Raw genomic sequence first — 20,787 nt, 5'->3', positions numbered from 1 at the left:
TGAAACAATTGAGTATACCAATTCAAATTCCAAGACATGGCATGAAAGGGACTAAAGGAGCCCAGCTTGTTCTGGAGTTACAGCTGAGTTGAAACGTGGATGTATCTCACAAAACAGTCCAAGGTACACGGTGAGGTTACATTTTCTACTCAAGTATTATGTCCAGAGCTCTCTTCACCCTTAGCACTGAGGTATGAGATGCAGTCTGGTAGCACCGAGCCATTGCGAAATAGTTACATGTGTCTGTTAAGATAAGAAAGGTGGTTCTTCAACATTACGAGGTTCACTAACTTGATTGTGTGGTATCACAGAAGCAAACAGAAATCCTTGTTAACGAGTCCCATTGACCTCAGTTTTAAGGGTGGCAATGAATAATTGCTGATTTTCTCTAAATTCCCCATCAGCAAAAGCAGAAAATATGCAATTCCTTATTTTATCCCCACTCCTGCTGCATTGACAAAGGGCTGTTACGGACAGGATTTAAACCTGAGATGCCCAGAAAGTGCCATCAGCAAAAACTCATGAAGAAAATCTTTCAAAAACAGGAATAAACACAACTTGATCAAATTCTAACCAAAATAAAGGGTAGCACCATACAAACAGGACTAACTCCACTGCCCCAATTATGATTAGTTTCAAATCTTATAAAAAACATTTTGGGTTCAGTATAGAGTATCTACAGTCATAACATAAGACTGTTAATAAGTCTTTTATTTTCACCACTGAAACAGGTAAAATTATGCCACTCCTCAGAAATTTACAGCAGGGAATCAGTCAAGTTTCTACGATTTCTGGCAGTTCTGATGACAACAAATGGCCTAATTTGGTGAACAGGCTTTATTAGGAGCAGTATTGCTCAAGTGAATCCTTAATGGCATCCTAAAGTCTCAAACAGTAATTAATTACTTCAGCAAGTTTGAGAAACAGTTCTGAAAAACAGGATCAGTGATTCTGCTTAAAGCAGCAGGTCTGTTCTTTTCCTCCATTAAAATGTTTCAACCAAGACACGGTTTTTACTACTACTACCATTGGCCAAGCAGGGTATTTCTTTTGGCAAAGAAAAACCAAGTGATTGACATCTCAACAGCCAGGATATTGGAAAAGCCTTGTTAGCAATTCCATATTTCAACTGAGACAGTACATGGCAAAATTCCAGTGAACATACTTCATCACTGTACAGTCATGCAAATGCAAGAATGATTGCAAGCAAAATGAGCTAATTTATTTGGCTACTGGGAAGTGAAATTCTGGAAATGAAGTCTTTAATCTTGAATCAAGATCACTTAAGAGGAGATTTCCAAGTCTGCTACCTCAGTGATCTTAAACTCAGCACCTGAACTTCTACATACAGAATACAGCTTTTAAAGGACTGGTGCTGGTGAAAGTATTAGCAAAGGAGAAGCACTGGTCTGTCTAGTTTTAAAGTGGAGGGACAGGGAGCAGATTCTGGAATGAAGAAACAGGAAGATGGCCCAGCAGGAGGGACTTGGCATATTTACAGCAGAGACATGGAAGAGACGCTGTTCAACAGGCTTTTTGATCATTAGGAAGTTCCTGTATCTTTTAGTAGGACACTTGTCAAAGCCAGCATGGAAAGGAAGACCACCAGCTCAAAGATAACACCCTCAAGCACAGCAGTGCAAAAGTAAAAATTACCATCTAAAGGTGAAATTCAAACGCCCCTTTCCTGCAGGAGACACTGGATACTCTCAAGTCCACTGGAGAGAGAACTCAGGCTCTGGTCATGCCCAGTCAAGCCTGCCAAGCACTTAAGGTGACCAATACAGAGATGAAAGATGCACAGCTCTCTATGCATCGTGAGGACCACTGAGAACCCCCAGCCCTGAACAGAGAAACCACGATCTCCATACAGTGCAATATACACAGCTCAGACCAGCAAGGCACCTTGCTTCCTCAGCAGGCCACCTCTACAGGATGTACTTGAGTTATAAATCAGCAAAATTGCTTAAACAAGGCCTGAACACACTTAGTTCCACACTTAAACTGCTTGTTTCCAACATAAAACACAAAGCTGTTTCACTACTTAAATACTTGGGACTTTTTTTCTCTTTGCTTCCACCATATTTATTTAGAGGCTAAAGCCACTAGCTATGGTGAGGTGTTTGCATAACCTTACTCTGCCAGAACATCATGACTCCAAAGACTTTATCCTCCGCTTCTTGAAGGGACTAAAAGAAAAAAACTCTTCCACACAATATATGGCACCTCTAATAGCTTTGTATTTAATATTTCTTCAATGCATTTTCAATATATTTAACTTCCACATCCAAACAAAAGTTAATTGAATATTATCTTCAGGATTTGTGAAATAAAACTGAACATCATTGATGAATTGCACCTGACCAGACACAGTGGCTGAACAATTTGGCAAAATGCCAGGAATGTTCATCAGTTATACTGAATTAAAAAAAAAAATTAAAAATCAGTCTATCTTACTTCCTACAACTACTAGTTCTACACTTGATAGTAAGGGAGGGTTGAAATGGAGTAAACTCCATTACTTCATAGTGCATCCAGCCTTCTGTGTACCAAAAAGCCAACTTCTTCATTTCTTTGCTGTGTTTACTATTCCACCCTTTCCTCTGTCTTCACCTGACTTCTTCTCCAGTAATTTCTGGACCACCTAGAAGTTATGTGTGTTCAAAAGAATCATTTTAAATGTTCAAATGTTGAGATCCACTTTTCTTCTAAGTTCCTCAGAACCTCTGAGCAGAAGAACTGGAACATCTGCCTGTAGACTTATCAGCAAACAGTTAAAACTAGAAAAACAGTGTAAGCTAGACACTTTCTTTCAATGGAAGTGCAAGTTTAAGTAGAACGGTGATTGCTAATCCTGTGGGTGGCTTTTTTATTCAAAGAAATCTTGCAGATCCCTTTCCCGTTGTACTACAGGAGCTCTACATTGTAAAATGCCTTTCAAATGGAAAAATGTTTCTGTTAGAACCTCCACATACCTGTAAAGTGACTGGAAGAGGTTAGTCTAGTTATAGTGTGTTGGAACATGCAAAGGCAAAGTGCACACGCTTCTGAACTCAGCATTTGTCAGTTGAGTGGAAACGCTGGCTTGTGAGCAAATCCATATGCATAAGAAATGTCCTGATCATGCAGGATGTTTACTACTAAACAAACGAGAAAACCAAACTCTGAGAGCTAATTACTGCCCTTTGCCGTGGAAAGCTGAGCAGCTTGCTGCAGACCTTAAGTGTTTGTGTTAAACGTATATTTCTTAAAAATGGCAAAGAAATGAGGACTCAGGAACTGAAAACACACACAGAGTCAGGTTGCTTTTTTCAATTTTATGCTTCACTTGCAAAAATACAAGGTAGCTATCTATTTAACTCCTGTGTTTATTACCTCCATGAAAATGAGAATATGAATGGTTTTATACTTCTGGTTAACAGCCTGTGTACCAGTAATCATCTATCTGAAGGGTAATGCATCCTTTCAGTAACACCTGGGCTGGTTCTCAAAGCATCTGGTGAAAAAAGATCTCACTCAGGTGTGCTCAACAGAACATGTGTCAGCCTGGGACAGGAGGCAGCATGTGCTGAGCCAGGGCCAGGCAGTCAGGCCACCTTGGGAGGTGGCAGGGGGCTCAGAGGTGCCCAGCTAGAATCCAGCTCCTCCTGCTGCTGTTCCACCAGCCATGGACCATGGGAAGAGGTGGCAGAGGATTAAGTGTTACAGTTTCCAGAAAACAAGGCGTAGAACAAGGAGAGGCTGCAGGAAGAGAGAGGTGGAGAGAAGGCACAGGAGCAGGGAAGTGATTTTTCCTAGGGCCTGCACTGATAAATGGGACTTCCTAAAAGACGCCCTACTAATTCAAGGCAAACATGTAACCAAAAGTTCACAAAGTAGAGTCATTATCCATAACAAGGCAGACAAGCAGTTCATTAGCCAAAATTCCAGTGTGACCAAAAATCAGCTTCAAGCCTTTTTTATTCACCACATGTTACAAAGCCACCTCATCACAGGGCAGTCTTAAATACCAGACTACATACCACAGGCTCATCCCTGCGAGATACAGGAAAATATCAGAATGACAGAACAGCTTTTAGCCTACCCAGTACCTCAAACTCTTGTATTTTCATTAAAGATTTTCAGTTAAAAAAAAAAAAAAGGAGAGTATGAAGAAACCTGCTTCTGCTGGGGCACACCTTTCTCTTTTCTAATCTGAACCAAATTAGGAAGCTTCATCTAACTCACAGCTGCTGAGCCAGCACTTTTTCCAAAGACACTCTTACTCTCTGCTTGTTCCTCCACACAAATACCCAGCCATGTCCCAAGCCTAAGGAAAATGGAAAGAAAAAAAAAAAAGGGCACCAAAAAGCAGTCAGACACAGACAAGCTTCTTGATTCAGTCTGTCCTGTAATCACACAAGCCATCCTCAATGCAAAGGAAGGTGGATCAGCGAGCAACAAGGCTACTACTTCTCCAGGTCATAACACATCAAAAACTACACACTTAGTACAAGGTCATACCAACTCCCAAGCAGGGCTGAATCTTTCAAAACAGAAATAAACTGTATAGCTCACTGTGTTTACTTTTTAAGCCTAACTGAAGCTGTGTGTCTCAAGATGAGGGGCCTGTGCATAGGAATTTCTAGTGCTACCCACTTCATTTTCACAAAATATTTTGGAAAAAGAAGCAACAAAGGATTGTACACATCCCTCCCACTTAAGGAGCACAAATTTACAGAGCCTTAAGAGTGCTGTTATTGTCCAACAGGACAACAGTACTCATCTTACTTCTGATCTGTGGAAGGACTCAAAATAGTGTAACTCTCTTTGAAAGGGAACATACTTAAAATAATAGTATAAGACTCTTTGAAAGAGAACATAAAATTTTTAGACACGACTGACTTTTCTGAGAGAAAACAATGTAGTGCCTGACCCAAATAACAGAATCTTCTAAACAAATTTACTGAAGTTGCTCACTATCAAAATTCTGACATTTCCAATTCACCCCAAGTCCTTAGAAACGCAATGTTCCTGCAGCGACGCATCAAATCTGCAACAAGTTCCATAAGATGCAACTGAACTGAGCACACTTTGATAGTGTTTGGACTGGTCTCTGTCTTAAACTCATTCTAAAAAATCAGATTTATTCCCTAAATCCCATTGAACTTCCTTTCACCCACACGCCAGAAAAATCGACTGTCAAACTTTCCGAACAGGAGTTGGCTGTTAAGTTAAAACTTCGGCAAGACTTCAAAAAAACCTTCATCCTTCCTCCACTTCCTCCTCCTCCTCCGAAAGCCATCTTCCCCACCGACCAAAATCTGAGTTATAAGAGAGAGCCAAAAAAAAACAAAAAAAAAAAACAAAAAAACCCAAACAAAAAGAAAAGAAAACCAAGCCCAGGCAGGGCGGCGGCTGCAGCGGCGGGCGATGAATGAAGAGGCCGAGGGGGGACTTCAGGGAGCCCGGAGTGCGGGTCACGGGGGTGGGGAAGGGCAATCGCGGCTCCCCCGGCCCGGGTGGGACGCGGCGCGGCCCATGGGCAGGAAGGATCCGGGGCTGGGGCCCGCCAGGCCGGGGGTGGTGTCGCCGGGGCCCCGCTGCCCGCCGGCCCCAGGACACGGTCCAGGGCCTCCCCCCGCTCCCCGCGGCCTCCCGCCCCGCCACTCACCAGGATGCGCTTGAAGAGCGCGTTCTCCTTGGGCGGCAGGCTGACGGACGGCATCCTCCCCGCCGCTCCCGCCTCCGCCGAGGCGCTCCTGGGAGGCGGGTGGGCGGGCGGGCCCGCGTCCCGTCCCCGCTCGCCGCTCGGCCGCCGCTGCCGGGAGCCTCCCCGCCGGAGTGCGGCGGCCGCTACCGCCGCCTCACCTCCGCTGGCCTGGCCGCCCCCCGGGCGCGGCCGCGAGCGCGGCCCCTCGCGGCCCTCGCCGGCCCGTCCCGGCCGTGCAGCGCCGGGCCCGCCGCGCTAGCCCCGGGCGCGCTCACGTGGTCCCCGCTCGGGCCGCGGTGCCGCCGCCAAAATGGCACCGCCGCGCTTCCCCAGCCGGGTCACGGCGCCTCCGCGCATGCGCCGCGCCCCTGCGGCCGCCCCGCCCCGGCAGGTGTGTGGGGGCGAGCCCCCCCTGCCCGGTTCGGCCCGGGGAGGCACCGCCCGGCGCCGGGGGCGGGCGGGGAAAGGCGAGGAGGACTGCCAGGGCCCGCCGGGGCTCGCCTGGCAGAGCTCATGGCCCCCGGCGCCCCGGGCACAGGCGGGGCGGGGCGGGGCGGTGTCGTCCCGTCCCACCCCCGCTCGGCGGGCGGGGCTGGGCCCGGCCGACAAGATGGCGGCGGCGCTGAGGGCGGGCAGGGTATGGGGGTTAGTGACGGCGACGCCCGGCCTCGGTGAGCAGGGGCGGCATAGCGGGGTCCTGCGGGGCTAGGCGGAGGGCTCTGTGCCCCGGGGCTGGCCCGGCGCCTCGAGGGCTCCGCTGCCAGCGCGGGAAGCGGTGGCGGCCCTGGGAGCTGGAGTGCGCCCCACTCCGCGGCCGGGATTAAAGCAATCCCTGTGGTGGCAGCTTCGCTGTCCTTGGTGGTTTTGATCAAAGCTAATTTCTGTGTTAAGACAATTGATTAGGAAATCGCTGCCTCCTTCGTTCCCGGGGGAGGGCCCGCCGCGCCCCGCCGCGATGGTGGTGCCGGCGCTCCTCCGGGAGGCGGTGCCCGGGGCGCCCTTGGTGAGGTGGGGAGAGAGGTGAGGAAGGGATGGAGGTGGAGGCTTTCGGCAGGGAAGAGTAAGAGGCAGCTCTATGGAGCAGAAGACGCGGGGAAGGTGGGGTTTGTGGCCGGGGAAAGGGCAAAAGGCACTGCTTTGAGTGGTTGGTAGCGGCCCGTCCCCTCTCCCACGGATCATGTGCTGCAGTGTGTCCCCCACAAATGTTATGGGGGACCACTTCATAAGGGCATTTTGGTATTTGTTCTTTTTTCCTGATTGCACGAGTGTCAGTAATGACTTGGTCTATGTTAACGCATTTGTAATCTGCCTTTTTTAGCTTTTACTCGTTCCGCGTTTGTTGCGAGAAAACGTAATTATGCCCAACCAAACTGGCTGGGAGTCGGCTTGGCGTTTGGCACCTCTGCTGCCTTGTGGGCTTTTGTAAGTGTTTTCATTCGGTTTTGCTGAACTTAACTATTGCCAAAAATTTACAGTAGTGATATAAACGCAATGACTGCAACCTACTGAACCGTTTGGGGTAATGGGTGGTCATAGTGGGTGTCAAGATTGAAGCATAATTATGTTGATCCCTTATGTTTTCCCAGCTTCATGTTGTGCTTTTCTTTATAAAAATAAACAACTTATTAAGCTTTTCTCTATTTCAAACTTAAAACAGCCACAACAGAAGAATTAATTCTTGAAGCCTGCCAGCTTAATGCTTTAACATTATTTTCCCCATAGATCTTAAAAAAAACCCCAACAACAATAACCCCCAAACCAAACCAACAAAAAACAAACAAAACCACAAACAAACAAACAAACAAAAACCCACTACGGTTGTGCCCAGATAGTCTTGTGTTTATCAGACTACTAATGCATTCTCTTCTCATTTTTCTGCTGATTAAGGTGGTCATTAGCTGATTTCAATAGATTAAGACCCCTTTTTTTCTGAGCAAAATGCTCAGAAGATACTCCCTATTTTAGAGAACTCAATAGGCTTGATGTTGTTACATTGACACAGTGTAGTAGCTCTCGGGAAGAAACGTGCAGGATGAGCAGCACTCCCATAATGAAAGTGTTGTCAGGGTGGGGTGGATTCCCTTTGGGGTTTTCACCTTTTTTGGGGGTGGTGAATTGATTGATAGTATGAGCCCCCGCCTCCAGTTGGTCAGTTTATCCAATGAGGCATTCTTTCCACAGGTTTTTCAATTGATAATTTACAGATGATGTATTCTGTATTGTCCCAGTTACATATTGGTTTGCGTTCCGATAATAGGAATTTTAGATTCTGTAGAAGTCTTGCTGTTCTCTGGATCCAGCTGCGAAATTGTATAGCTGTTTATCCTATACTGCTATTTTATAGCTTATCAAGCAGCATAATGAAGATGTAATGGAATATGAGAGAAGACAAAAAGAGGGACACCATAAGTGTACAGAATGCTCATAGTAAGTGTACACATACAGATGCTTTTGACTTAACAGAAATTCTGAAGATCTTTGACATCTGATAGCAGGCAAGATATCAGACTGACATTCTTCCCTTATTATTTTCCTTAATACTTTACATCTTGGCTTTTGCTATTCTTCTAACTCATTCCAGCTTTAAAACGATAAGGTGACTGATCTTTATTTTCACATATTCACTGTTGGCGCTCTGTCTTGGACATGTGACACGTCTCTTACAGCGTCTATAGTGAATAAAGTTTGTAAATTGAACACCTTTCCAATGTCTCAGTGGCAAGGAGATCAGAGTAGCTGAAACACATAAAAATGATGTAAAGTCAGTGCCCTTAAATGTGCATTACAGGGCAGATTGTATGTGGTGTTGTGCTTTTCAATGTAAAAAACTGTGTGTCTGTCTGCCAGCTAAGTCTTTTTGGGATTATGGCCTCAGAGCAATTAATATTCCACATGGAAGAAATTCCTTATACTAGATAGAGGAAAAACTTGTGGTGCTGTGGTTATTTTTCCCTGTAAACATTTCTCTCCAGATAAAAATATAGGATGTTATGAGATGTTTCTAACCATATTCATCACATCTATTTTTCTTGTTGCTAAGATTTTTTTTTCCTCTTCCTTAGGTTGATGATGTGGTCAGTAAGAAGTAACATGATCACCGGTTGTCCTACAAATAAGTGAGCACAGCAGGAGTACAGTTATGTAATTACTTGTATGTTCATACATTTCATGTGCATAAATATGAAATAAATTATAAAGCCTAGAAAAAACTTTCAAGGACTTTTGTTGCCATTAATATTTCATTCTGCTGGTCTTGAAGTTGTTTTATGTTGCATTTCCATTTCATAGATAATCGATCTTATTTTTAAAATCCTCTGTGTTATTCTGGAAGATATATTAGGGAAGCCTAATACAACTAGTACAAATGCCAGAAGGTGCATTTTCCTGTGTGCATTTTGGGAATTGCTTATGCTAGAGAGGTGCCTACAGTGCTCACACAGTGAGACTGCACAGGCGCTGTCAGTGTCCAGCGTGAGCACTGCCTTCTCTTCGTGCATCAAGGTCAGTCAAGGACAAAGGCTGCAAAAATGGGACCGCAGCAGTCGGCACAATAGGGCATTAAATAATCACAGAGGGAACAACACAGCTCTGTGTAGATGAGAAACAGGGGGCAACTGCCTGACAGTGCAGGGAGGAGAGGAGCAGCTGCACAGCTCTGCCCCCGAGACGCCCATGACTGTGACAGTCACCATGATCCCACAGCAGCGCTTCCTTTCCGGTGTTCTACTGCAAACACGCCTGTGTCCCGGTGTTTAACGTGAGTGCCCTTTGCCGTCAATTTAGGTGATTTCTCCATTTTATTCCCCCCCCCCTTCCTTCCAGGAACTGTTGGCAAAGGAATGTTCTTGGTGAACGCCCTATTTTAGTAGAACAGTAGTTCGTTCCTCACCGTCCTCCCCCTCCTTGCTAAATGCAATCCCTCATATTCTGGGTCTGTTTCAGCACCGTGTACGGCGGCGTTCGGCACAGGGCTGTCTGCCCTTGCGTTCCGGGAAGGCGCTTCCCGCTGCTGCCGGAGCGGCTCCTGCCGCTTCCCGCCGTGTCCCGGTCACCCCCGGCGTCCTCCGGGAGCGGTGTCCAGGTGTTGGCGCGGGGCGGGGCCCGGCCCGTTCCGCCCCCGCGGCTCGGCGGGGCGGGGATCGCTGTCCGTCTCCGCAGCCCCGCGCCGACGGGCACAGTCGAGCGCCCGCTCCGCTGCCCGCCGCCGCCGCCACCATGTCCCTGTGCAGGGCCGCCTCGCAGGCGCTGGCGTTCCGCCTGAGCAGGGCTCCCGCCGCCGCCGGCCGCCTCAAGCAGCGCGGTACGAGCCCGGGTGGAGGTCACCGGGACGGCGTGAGGGGGCGCGGGGCGGGGCGGGACGGGACGGGCAGGGGCGGAGGGGACGCGCGAAGGTCGCGGGCGGGCGGCGGGGACGCGGGGCCGGGGGCAGGGGCGGCGGGGTGGTGGGAGCCCGGCACGGCTGGTCGGGCACCCCCGGCTCCGGGGACCGGCTGCCCCGGAGCTCCGGGCGATCCACTGGGCAGCCGAGCCCGCCCGGGACCCCCCTTCCCCTCTTCCCGGGACCCAAGAGAGGGTCGCTGCTGCATTCCCTTGCGCCCCCCAGCACAGGGAATAGCGGGGTACAGATCGCTCGGGAGAGCATTGCCGGCCCGGGGAGGGAGCGGGGATCCACCCGGCGTGCCGCAGCCATGGCTTTTGGCGCATCAGGAGTTGTGTAACCGATGGCAAAAAAACCCCTGCCAGCCGTGCTGGGTGATGGCAGCTCGCCGGTGCACTCTTCTGCTATAGCCGGCAGCCTCGGAGAGGAGGGTTAACGAGAAACTGCTGCGGAATGAAAATGTAAATATACAGAAATCCATTAGGATGCCTGGCTATCGAAGAGGAGTCCGAGAAGTGTGTCATGAGACAGATGATGCTAAACATAATCTGGCACACCATGTCAATGTTTTGAGATTGTGACTATTTTTGCAGCCGCCAATTGCAGTGCTCGGAACCATTTTATCTTTCCTGAGCACTCTTTCGATGAGGTGTTTCTCATCGGGGATCAAGTCAGGAAATTCACCTGAAAGCTTTGTTGACCAAGAGAGTTACGTGTGTTTTTCATGGGTCTCTTTTTGAGATGTACGGATGAATCGAAGACTGTAGCAAGCATCAAAGCTACAGGAACAGTGGACACAAATCAAACGTGTAACACTGCTGTTAGAGGCAATATGTACCCAATCAGGGATAAAATTGTGTAATCCTACCTATCTGCCCTGCTGGCCATTTCATGAGGTTAAGGTTATGTGTCAAAATGTCAGCAGTCTGTTTGGGAATGAAAGAACATGAATTCAAAGGAAAAGGCTTTTTTTAAATTCTCTGTTACTAAACTGAAGAGAATTCGTTAACTCTGCTGATCATAACAAATAAGGACAGATTAATTCTTTTACATACTATAGTCAAGAATTTTTTTACTTGCTTTTTTTTTTAACATTCCTTGGTCTATACAGACTATATCCAGTACTTGGCAGCTGATGGCAGGCAGTGTAGTTCAGAGAAAAACTCACACTCTTAGGAAGATCTCAGCCATACACCTCGTTCAGCTGGGCACCATGCCCTGTGTTGCTCGGTTGTAGGAAACGTCACTAAGCTGTACCTCTCTGTTTTTTGTTACATCTTTTTGAATCATCCTTTCCCAAGCAGTGTTCAGACTCCATCGTTCTGTTTTGTGATCGTATTTCAGCAGCATTTTACATCAATTTACTTAATGGTTTTTATAGCACCTCTTCGCCAGATGTCATCTGGGAGCGTTCCCGGCTCTTCCGGAGAGAATATGATTATCTATCTACTTGCTGGTGTTGCGGCTTTCAGTGGTTTATTTTATGTAAGTGTTTTGGGGTGGAGCTGCTCGTGCTTTCTGAGTTGCCATGCTATGAGGTGTGTTCTGGGTTAAAGAACATGATCAAGGTTCAAACCGTCAGTAGAACGTAGACATTGTGGCGTAGAGCTAAGTACAGCCTAACTGAAAAATCAGCTCTAGAGAACTAGTGAACCTGAATGCCTATTGCTTGCCTGATTTGCTGTTGCTTTGGTAACTAGTGCTGGGTCATTCTTAGTGGAAAGCATATTTAAAACTGTGTGAAGTGAATGTGTCCAAAGCTGGAGTGAGGCACCTGCCTCTAACCCCTTGCCTCTTCTTATCAACCACAAACATTAGGAATATCTCAAAGTGGGTGAGACAGATATGAAAGAAGCTGTCTGAAGCTGCAAGGGGAAGATTATGAACCTTGCTAATTTGGGCACAAAAAGAAAGAAAGATTAGTTACTTTGAAAAAGAGTGTTAAAGTTTTGTAAACATCTGCTTTCCTTAAGCTTTTCAGTAACCATTCTCTTCCCTGCTTCTAAATAAGTCAGATTCTGTGCTTCACATCCCTAAATCCTCCATTTTATAGCTTACATCCACCCCTCTTCCCCAAGATCTGAGACAGTGATTAGCACATCCCCGGTACCTATTTCCCTGTCCCACAAAATAATCCTCTTGAATGGTAAGTAGCTATTTGTTCAAAATACCAAACTTGTTTGATTGCATATCCGGAGGAATAACAAGTTCTCTTGCTGTTACATGTTTACCACGTTAGAAAAATAATAATAATAATAATCTTATTGTAATTACCTTTTAAAACACTGTTTTCAATTCCTGAAACACAGCAGCACTTCAAAAGGTGCCTGGTATATTGTATTTGCTTTCTAACAATGGAGAAATATGAAATGCATAAATATATTCTTATAGCAGGCTGTTAATTTTTTTTTTTTAACTTTGCTTAGCATAAACTTTATATGCCTTTTAAGATAGACAGTAGCACTTGCTTAAAAACCCTTCTCTCCCTCTCCTCTCTTTGTGTTTGGTAACTTTGTAGGGATGTGGCAATAAGTTCAGGTGTAATTTCCTTTCAGGCCTACAGAGTAGTCAGTTCATCCCGCAGCAGGTTTATTGACCATGTGAATGTTCTTCATGAGAGAGCTGAGGGGCGGAAAGGCAACCCTTGGTCAAGGAAGGGTGAGTTGAGCTCTTCTCTCTTGTTCCCTGGGTACATGAGGATCTGGAACAGATTTTTGGGTTGTCTGATCAGGCCTTAACACTGTCCAAGTCCTTGTCTGAACCGCGTGAGTGGGAGTCAAAACAAAGGTGGTTGTGCAGCGTTGTTCTGTTACAAAGCTACTGCTGCACAAATTTTGAGAATGGTGTGAGTAAGGCAATGAATCTGACCTTTGATCCGCCTGTGAGAGTCTCTGTGGATGGAAAGAGTTGATGTGTGAATCATTAATCATATAGTGGGTATTTGATTTACTGGAAGCTTAATGAAACTTGACTGGATGCATAATGCTGTCAAAATCAGTTTTGTTCTTTCATTTGTTGGGGTGTAGGAGAAGATACTAAATTTTTCTCAATCAACAGGTTGGGTCCAGGCCACAGGCCATCAAGGAACACAGTTCAGTAGGGAAAAAAAAGCCTCTACCATTTTTTTAAATGTTCTAAATTGGACCATTTTTTTTTGTCCCGAACCTTTGATTTTGTCCTTTTTGATTTAGGGTTAAATGAAAAGCAGGAACTACGTAAATGTATGGCAAATCCTTATTTAGCTCTTCGTGCTTGGATAATTAGACCATGTTAGTTCAAATACTTGTAATGGAATGTTGTCTCTGTCTACATCAATTAGTGTTACAGTGACGTTAATGTAAAAGATAGAACTTTGGCAAACATGGCCTTGCTAGGAAAAGCAATTAGCAAAATTACCTAAGGAACTTTATATCTTTTTATTTAGTTGTTATTTTAAAAAATTAAATAAGCTACTGAAGCCAGAGCACTAGAAGCTCTTCTTTATTTTTTCTGTTACTGACATCTAGGGAATTGATTTAATATATTTGCATGCACACAAAGAATAGATTTGAATAAAGTATGCTGAGTTTAAATTTTGTTTTCAATGTGAGAACATGATTTGAATTGTCTGCCTCTATAATTATTTCTTTTGAAATTGTTAGCCTTGAAGTTCCACAACACATCCTTTAGTTTTAGAACTTTAAAATTACAGATTTCAAGATTTAAAATGGTAAAACGCCTTAATTTCCTTTTACTTAAGCAGCTGGAAGCAATACAGTTTTTATACTCCATTCTTTAAATACTGAGAATTCAGCCACGATTTTAATGCAGTCCTTCCTTGTCCCTAAAGTAAAAAATAACCAGGACCAAGGGATATAACTTCTCCCACTGACCTTGTATCCTCCTGCTCAGGGCAGAAGTGAGGGTTACCCTCATTCCATTCTGACTGCCACAGTCAGAAGAACACAGTAGATGTGGAAGCATTAAGCAAACCTCCCAGTGCACTCCCAGTGATATCAGTATGTTCCCTCTTTTCTCTTAAGGTTCACTTCTGCAAGGTTCACTGAGTTTTAACCCTAGCCTACCAAAATGTTGGAGTGGGATACCTGCAGGATCAGTGGGGTTGTTGGCCCACTGAAGGCTGTACCTGTGTTGCCCAAGGCTGGGGTAAAGAGAGTACTCAGTGCTCTGCAACTTACCTAATTCTGAATTTGGGTACTCTCCAGATGCCCCATAATCTGATGCTTTGTGCTGCTTCATAACTTACATAAATGTCACAGCCAATGGCAGATGATTGCTGCCTCTCTTTTTATTGATAGGAAGAAGTCCATAAGAAGTCCAGAACATTTCTAAGGCCGTCCAGTGAACACAGTTGAAACTTGTTTCCTATATTGTTTTCAATATTGGACTTCTGAATAAATGCTTATCCTGGAATTCTTAGTTGGACTTCTGAGTAGCTAACTCCAATTCACAATACAAAACTACAGTTGAATCAGCTCTTTTTAAAAACCCTTCTTCATTCCCAACTGTGTATTCCCTAAAGAGGTTTCTGTTCTTACTTTTCCTACAGAACCCTCTGTGTGCTTTCTCAAAAAGGATAACATCCCTCTTCTTCCCCCGTTTTTTCCCATTCCCTGCATAGTTTTATTTTGTGTGTATCTTGTCATAGAGTGTTACCATAGTATTGCTTTTCCCAGAAGTGCCACTGCAGCTTCTTTCCCTGTGCATTTAGAGTCAGTCCTTACACTTTTTCACAGGAAGCATTGCTGATAAGAGCAATTGAAAATTCCGTTGTCAAAGTAATCTGGTATTTTTTTAGGGTCACATTAAATCAAGCTCAAAATAAGATCTAAAACGGGGCTGGTAAAAATATGAAGTGGCAGACAGAAAAGCAGCACATCAGACAGCACGTCCATGGAGTATTTGCTGCATGTGTTATCATAACTGAAGAACTTTCTAGGTGGAAGAACTTAATATTGGGGAGCAGGTGATCAGAGAGAGAGTCTTCTGATAGGATTTTTGTGGTTTCTTAACCAGGGGAAGATTCACCCCTCGTGCCTGAACCCAAAATGCCTATTACAGAGAACTGTACATAGCAAACAAGTCTGTCAAAACAAGAGAAACAATCAAATCCTATTTTGGGCTTGTTTGTTTGTTAGAGGGTTGCAATATATTTAATTGTATTTTAATTAATGATATCAGACTTTAAAAAAATATCTGATAGCAAATCTCCTGTAGCTCTTTTTAATGGAAAGCTGTTCTCAAATTTAGTGGGATGTAAAAAGCCCCTGGCAGAAGCAAGACTCGAAGTAGCAGTAGGAAATCTGGGACATCATTTGAACTGTAAAATGATGTTTGGCTTACAGGACGTTCTAGTTGCTTATTTAGCAAATACTGGGTTTTGTCTTCCATTTGTGTGTGTCTCCTTTAAACTTGTTCCTGATTTCCTTCCTTTTTAGCTATGACTTTTCTTTTTAACATGATGCAAGCTGATTCAATCTTTCTAATCTATACTCTGCTTTTACACTTTCCAGACTAAAATACAAGGGAAATCTCTTTCCAAACCCGAGGAAGTTAAATACAAACAAAGGACAGTCGTTCACCATTGCGTACCTTGCAGCCTACCTTGGGATGACTTTATACCTTCTATTGTAACACTCCATACTTGTGAGACTTTAAAAGAACTACCTGTGTTTGCAAGGCCAAACCATATTGAGCTTATTACTGAACCTGCTTTGTAGAAGGCAGTTCTGAGATGGAGAAGCTGGCTGTTCTGGATGAATGCACTCTATATTTGACTGTCCAATAAAGTGTACTGAATGCTGAGCTTGGCTGTTAGTCTGTTCTTTGTGTAATGAATTTAGTTTGGTTGGTTTTTTTTTTAAATATAGTGTTTTCTTAAAGGGACATGATCAGGTTGCATAATGTAAAGCTTTGATTTTTTTACTGAGCAATGAATGGACTTGTCTTTAAATCTGAACACAAAAAGGTAGGCTTGCACTAGCATAAGAAAAACAAGAAATAAAATCGATCTGTTTAGTTTTTAAACAGATATAAAAGAATAACATAAATTCTGACTATGTCTCTTTAAGCTCTTTTGTTTCAATTCTCACTTAGTTTTTACACTGTATTACAAACATTATTTCCAGTTCTGTTTTTTCACATGGTGAGTTGGTTCTAGTGGTGAACTTGAGATGAACACTTGATATATAACTTTCTTTTGTTAACTTGGTGTTAGTGCATGTCTGCATGGTGGTTGTGCATCTTTGTTGCTTTGTGCTGTTAGTTTTTCATGACTTGTCTCAGCTGAGTTTGAAGTAATGCATGACTGGGAAACACTGTTTTTTTTGAGGTTCTAAAGAGCCTGACCCACAGTGGTGTAGACAAGTCTTTAAAAGAGACCTGGGACTTGTAAGGAGAAAATAGTCATAAGTGGTCATATCTTCAAGAAAGTGAATCCTGACCACTTTAAAGTAGCAAGTTATTTTCTTACTTGTATACACCTAGTTTCAATAAGGGTTTTATTCAGCCCTGCAGACCTTGCCTTTCTTATCTGAGCACTACGGCTCTCACAGGGGTCACAGGGCATTCAATATAGCTTTAGAGAAAGCAGAGGCAGCAGGGATTGCAGAGTACCTGTGGCTAAGAGAAGGCCCAAAACCCGTCTGAAAACTGCGAACTCCTTGGGTACAGTGTTACTGTAGCTATTGGCAGCCGAGTCAGCCACCTTGAAAACAGCCCTGTGCAAACTGAAGGCACACCTTGGCTTGCAGTGCTTCTAAGCTGCAAGAGCTTCCAAGTAGGTTAGCAAATGTCTTATTCCCAGTGTGTTAATTCCACTGCTGGGTGCAAACAGGGCAAGAGTCATGCTCGCTGTGTCACCTGTGATAGCATCATCACTGGCCCTTTTCAGCAGGGTGGGTCTGAAGCAGCACTTGGCAAAGTCCCCTTTTATCCTTCCCTGCACTCCCACCTCTTAGAGTCACTTGCTTTAAGCCACAGTTTCTTTTCTTATTCCACTGAAGCAGTTATGAAACTCGGTAATTAAGAATATGGTTTCCTCATCTTGTAAACATTTTCTTGGTACCATATGAGACAATATGGGGGGATTAATTATTGATTTTTTGCTGTTTTTTTTGTTTTTTTTTATTCTGATCCCAAAGCTTAGCTTCCCATTTTAAATTTAAACGAGGATGGTGGTAAAAAGTAGTTGATGAAATTGTTGTTGCATGCATGCACTTTACTCTCTTTATTGTATTAAATAAATCCCTAGAAGGTGATGAAGAGACGGATGAAGTCACTGAAGCAGAGAAAGCCACGGAAGAGGCTGATGCAGCAGACACTGCTGGACCTGCAGCACAGGATGAGAGTGCTGGACCTGCAGCACAGGATGAGAGCTCTGGGGAGTCCCCAGAAGCTGGAGGGGAGAATGACTTACCGGCTCCAGAGGCATCCCCTGCTGTGGAGGAAGCACAGCAGGAAGCTACTGCTAATTCAGAAGCTGCTGCTAATTCAGAAGCTGCTGCTAATTCGGAAGTTGCTGCTAATTCAGAAGCTGCTGCAGTGCAAGGTTAACTTATGAATGTGGTTTTTGAGTGTGTTGTGTCGTGCCTCTTACAGAACATTAAGAACAAGCATCAGTGTTCCTAATAGAGTTTGTCCTGCAGTGAAAACTAATTCAGGTGTTAACTTGACATATATCATGAGCATAAAGTAATTAAGGTTATTAAATCAGTGTCTCTGAAAGCGTCCTGCCTCTGGCACCAGAGTTACTGTCTAAAACAAGTAGAATGGAACCTTTATTTTACTACCCCATCCTATTTCTCTTTCTTAAGATCTTTTATTAAGTTAAGCATGTAATATGATCAGTTAAACAGTTGTTTTAGGGACCTAGTTCTTAAGGGTTTGTTAAGGAATCTAAATACTTTATTTCACTGGCCTTTCCAAAGATAATCATACTAAATAATTATATCTGTATCAATGTAACGTCAACAGAATCTTGCATAGCGACAAAAATGCTGTCATGGTCTCAGTTTTAAGGATATACTAGGTTAAAATTTCAACTAAATTTCAGATTTCAAATGAATACAATAATACATCAGATACAATAAAACATCAGATTGGGGTTAAACACTAAAATTGATCGATGGCAACATATTCAGTATTTTGAACTGTTAGGGTGTTTGAAATATTTTGGTTTACTATGCCTTTAAAAAAATTACAATAATGCAAATGCAAACCTATCCGTAATTTGCACAAAATACAGGATTATAATTTAATTTGCTTGGGGGTTTTTTAGCACTCCTTTTAAAATTTTTTATTTATTTTTTTTTTTACTACTAACCTTGAGAGGTTCTATCTAAAACACAGGTCAAACTGAGATTAAATGTATTTTGTCCACTGGTCCGTGGTAGGTTGTCACAGTACCTGGAAAGGTGTTAGCAGATTCTGGAATTATTGTTGCCTTTTTCCTCGGTGACTCCAGTGAGGGATGGATGCATCTTGACTGCCTTTTTAACAAATGGACTTGAGAAGTGGTGCAGCACTTCCAATGCCTTTGTGAAAGGTCTAGGTACGAATGGGATTTTAATTCAAGTGTGAATAGCTCCTGTGCTTGTCCATAAAACAATCCAGTGCAAACAACATTTAAAAACAATACTCAGTCTGATCTGTTATAAGTGATACAGCCGGTAGAAAGCAGAAGTAAGTATCTTGGTAGTGATTATCACTGCTTACATATAAAAATATTTATAGTATCTAGAGATATATATATAAAATATATATAAATCTATTATATATATAAGATATATATATCTAAAGATATTATATATATGTCTAAATATTAAAATATCTAGAACCTTAAAAATTTCCATTTCTGTGGAATATTTAGACCATTTCATTTAGAAAAGAAGCAGTCTGGTATATGTTAAAGTTAGTGAATTAGAGCTGTTCTAAGAGGTGTGTTTTAAAATGTCTTGCAGTGTTTACCTGCTCTACAGAGCAATTGCAAAATTTCACTTTAGTTTCGTAAGCACTTCCTTGTATTTGGAAGTAGTCGTGTATTCCTTTCACAGTGCTTATCTAGGAATAACTGTTCATTGTTGGATAGGGTGGGATCTTCTGTATGGTGAGTATTTCTGCCATTTTATTGAAGAGGAAGCAGCTGTAGGATCTTCCCCAAGAAACATCGTGCATAAGTTGATTAGACCTTGAGAGGAAATTCTTTCCTGTGAGGGTGTTGAGGCTCTGGTGAGGTTGCCCAGAGAAGTTGTGGATGCCTCATCCCTGGAAGTGTTCAAGGCCAGGCTGACAGGGGCTTTGAGCAACCTGGTCTAGTGGAAGAGAAGGTTATGGCAGAGGAGTTGGAACAAGATGGTCTTTAAGGTCCCTTCCAACCCAAACCATTCTGTGATGATTCTGTGATTAAGTCTGAGGATCCCATTCTGGACACAGTGATTTCATGTCCTTACTGATCACTATTTGACAAGAAGAAATATGTCTCGTAGCTGTTAGTTACTGGTGTTGTCTGGAAGTGCAGGAGCTATTTAGAACTTACTGATTTCTTAGATCTATTTTCTCTGGCAACATACTGAGGAAAACAGCACTAGAACCACACTTCTGTCATGCTGAGATTTACAGGGGAGTCTGAGGGTCATCTCAGGTGTCCTCTGTCAAACCTTGCTGCAGTGGTGATTCTTTGCTGTGTGGTAAAGCTGGCAGAAACAAACCTGTGGGATATAAAACCATCGAGAAACTGAAGCAAGGGAGCATTCTCCCCATTATAGCATTGCCTGATGTCGTCGGTGTTCCTGGGGCATTAAAACCTGCTCCTGAGCACAGCTCCCTTGTGCCACTGGTCACCAGTGAGGATTGCTGTAAATAGCTGCTGGTGACAGGTGTCTCCAGCCAAGGGTGAGCCCTGAGGACCTTGTCAGGGGTTCACACGAGGTCACATCCCCGGGGCTCCCTGTGAGCGCTGTGTAACCGGAGTCCTGCCCTGGGAGGCTGGAGAGGCTCCAGCTGCCAGGCCGCCTTAGGACTCGCTGCTCCCTTCGTCCCGGCCTTGCCTGCAGGAGAACAGACCCTGGAGCAGTTCTTCCAAGGAGTTCTGGCCGTGGAAGGAAGGCCACAAGCAGCACGTGGTCTGAAACCGGTATCCCTTTCCTTTAAGCTGTCTAAAAACTAGTTTTCATTGGCATCAGACTTACAAGAAGATGGGGGTTTTGTTTCAAAAGTTCTCTGCACTCTCTGTACCATTTTGCTCAGTGCCTACTTGCAGACAACAGCTATTCTGTTTTAAAAAAAAAATTTATATTCCTAATTAAAATCCTTTTGGAGGTGGTGCCTTTCAGTTTTGTATTCAACCATCTTTATCATTTGTATTATCTTCATTTAGAGGGAAAAAAATGTCTATCTCCACTTTTACTGAGGTAGAGAAGGACTTTTCTTTCAGAGCTTTTGAAAAAAATATTTAAGTAACTTTTATTGGTTTTGTTGGCAGCTTAATGTTACTTCTGCAGGTGAAGGTGCAAGTATTTTTACCGTTACCAGCAAACCTCTGCTTTTTCAAATGTAATTGTTTCTTTTAGTTTATAAAACTTTCTGTAATGTTTGGAAGTGCAGGGTGCCAATGGACACTTGTCTCCAGCTCCAGTACACATACCTCTGTATATACCTCTGGTATGTATACAGATACCATGGATGTGCAAAAAAATGCCACCCAAACCAAAACAAATAT

At 43.8% G+C, this 20,787-nt stretch overlaps 3 protein-coding genes and 1 long non-coding RNA gene across 9 annotated transcripts in view; 2 read left to right on the top strand and 2 right to left on the bottom strand.

Moving 5' to 3' along the window:
• NAA15 (N-alpha-acetyltransferase 15, NatA auxiliary subunit) overlaps window positions 1-6,216 on the bottom strand; it is a 41,917-nt gene extending 35,701 nt beyond the window's left edge. The window contains exon 1 of the mRNA XM_027729670.2: window positions 5,654-6,216. Within this exon, the coding sequence (XP_027585471.1) occupies window positions 5,654-5,707 (54 nt within the window). The 5' untranslated portion in view covers window positions 5,708-6,216. The remainder of the gene's footprint in view (window positions 1-5,653) is intronic.
• NDUFC1 (NADH:ubiquinone oxidoreductase subunit C1) lies at window positions 5,986-8,120 on the top strand. The gene is made up of 3 exons (XM_027729723.2): window positions 5,986-6,363; window positions 7,011-7,114; window positions 8,037-8,120. The coding sequence occupies exons 1-3, from the start codon at window positions 6,003-6,005 to the stop codon at window positions 8,118-8,120; spliced, it is 549 nt and encodes a 182-aa protein (XP_027585524.1). The 5' UTR covers window positions 5,986-6,002.
• A 1,679-nt stretch (window positions 8,121-9,799) lies between these two features.
• LOC113992439 (mitochondria localized glutamic acid rich protein) overlaps window positions 9,800-20,787 on the top strand; it is a 25,509-nt gene continuing 14,521 nt past the window's right edge. For 3 of the 6 annotated variants that reach the window (XR_003542251.2, XM_027729711.2, XM_039391013.1), the window contains exons 1-4: window positions 9,800-9,992; window positions 11,452-11,555; window positions 12,626-12,728; window positions 17,323-17,619. Coding sequence is in view for 5 of the 6 variants with exons in the window: in XM_027729711.2 (XP_027585512.2) it covers window positions 9,908-9,992; window positions 11,452-11,555; window positions 12,626-12,728; window positions 17,323-17,619 (589 nt within the window). In the remaining variant the exon portion in view is untranslated. The remainder of the gene's footprint in view (window positions 9,993-11,451; window positions 11,556-12,625; window positions 12,729-17,322; window positions 17,620-20,787) is intronic. The other 3 variants (XM_027729714.2, XM_039391015.1, XM_039391014.1) reach the window with 2 other exon arrangements.
• LOC120325252 overlaps window positions 19,410-20,787 on the bottom strand; it is a 20,444-nt gene continuing 19,066 nt past the window's right edge. Inside the window, exon 3 of the long non-coding RNA XR_005567156.1 lies at window positions 19,410-19,777. This is a non-coding gene — a long non-coding RNA (uncharacterized LOC120325252). The remainder of the gene's footprint in view (window positions 19,778-20,787) is intronic.

Source organism: Pipra filicauda, unplaced genomic scaffold, assembly GCF_003945595.2.
Source record: "Pipra filicauda isolate LSUMZ 115617 unplaced genomic scaffold, ASM394559v2 scaffold8_size5757611_pilon, whole genome shotgun sequence".
NCBI lineage: Eukaryota > Metazoa > Chordata > Aves > Passeriformes > Pipridae > Pipra > Pipra filicauda.
This window is presented reverse-complemented; position numbering and strand designations above follow the sequence as displayed.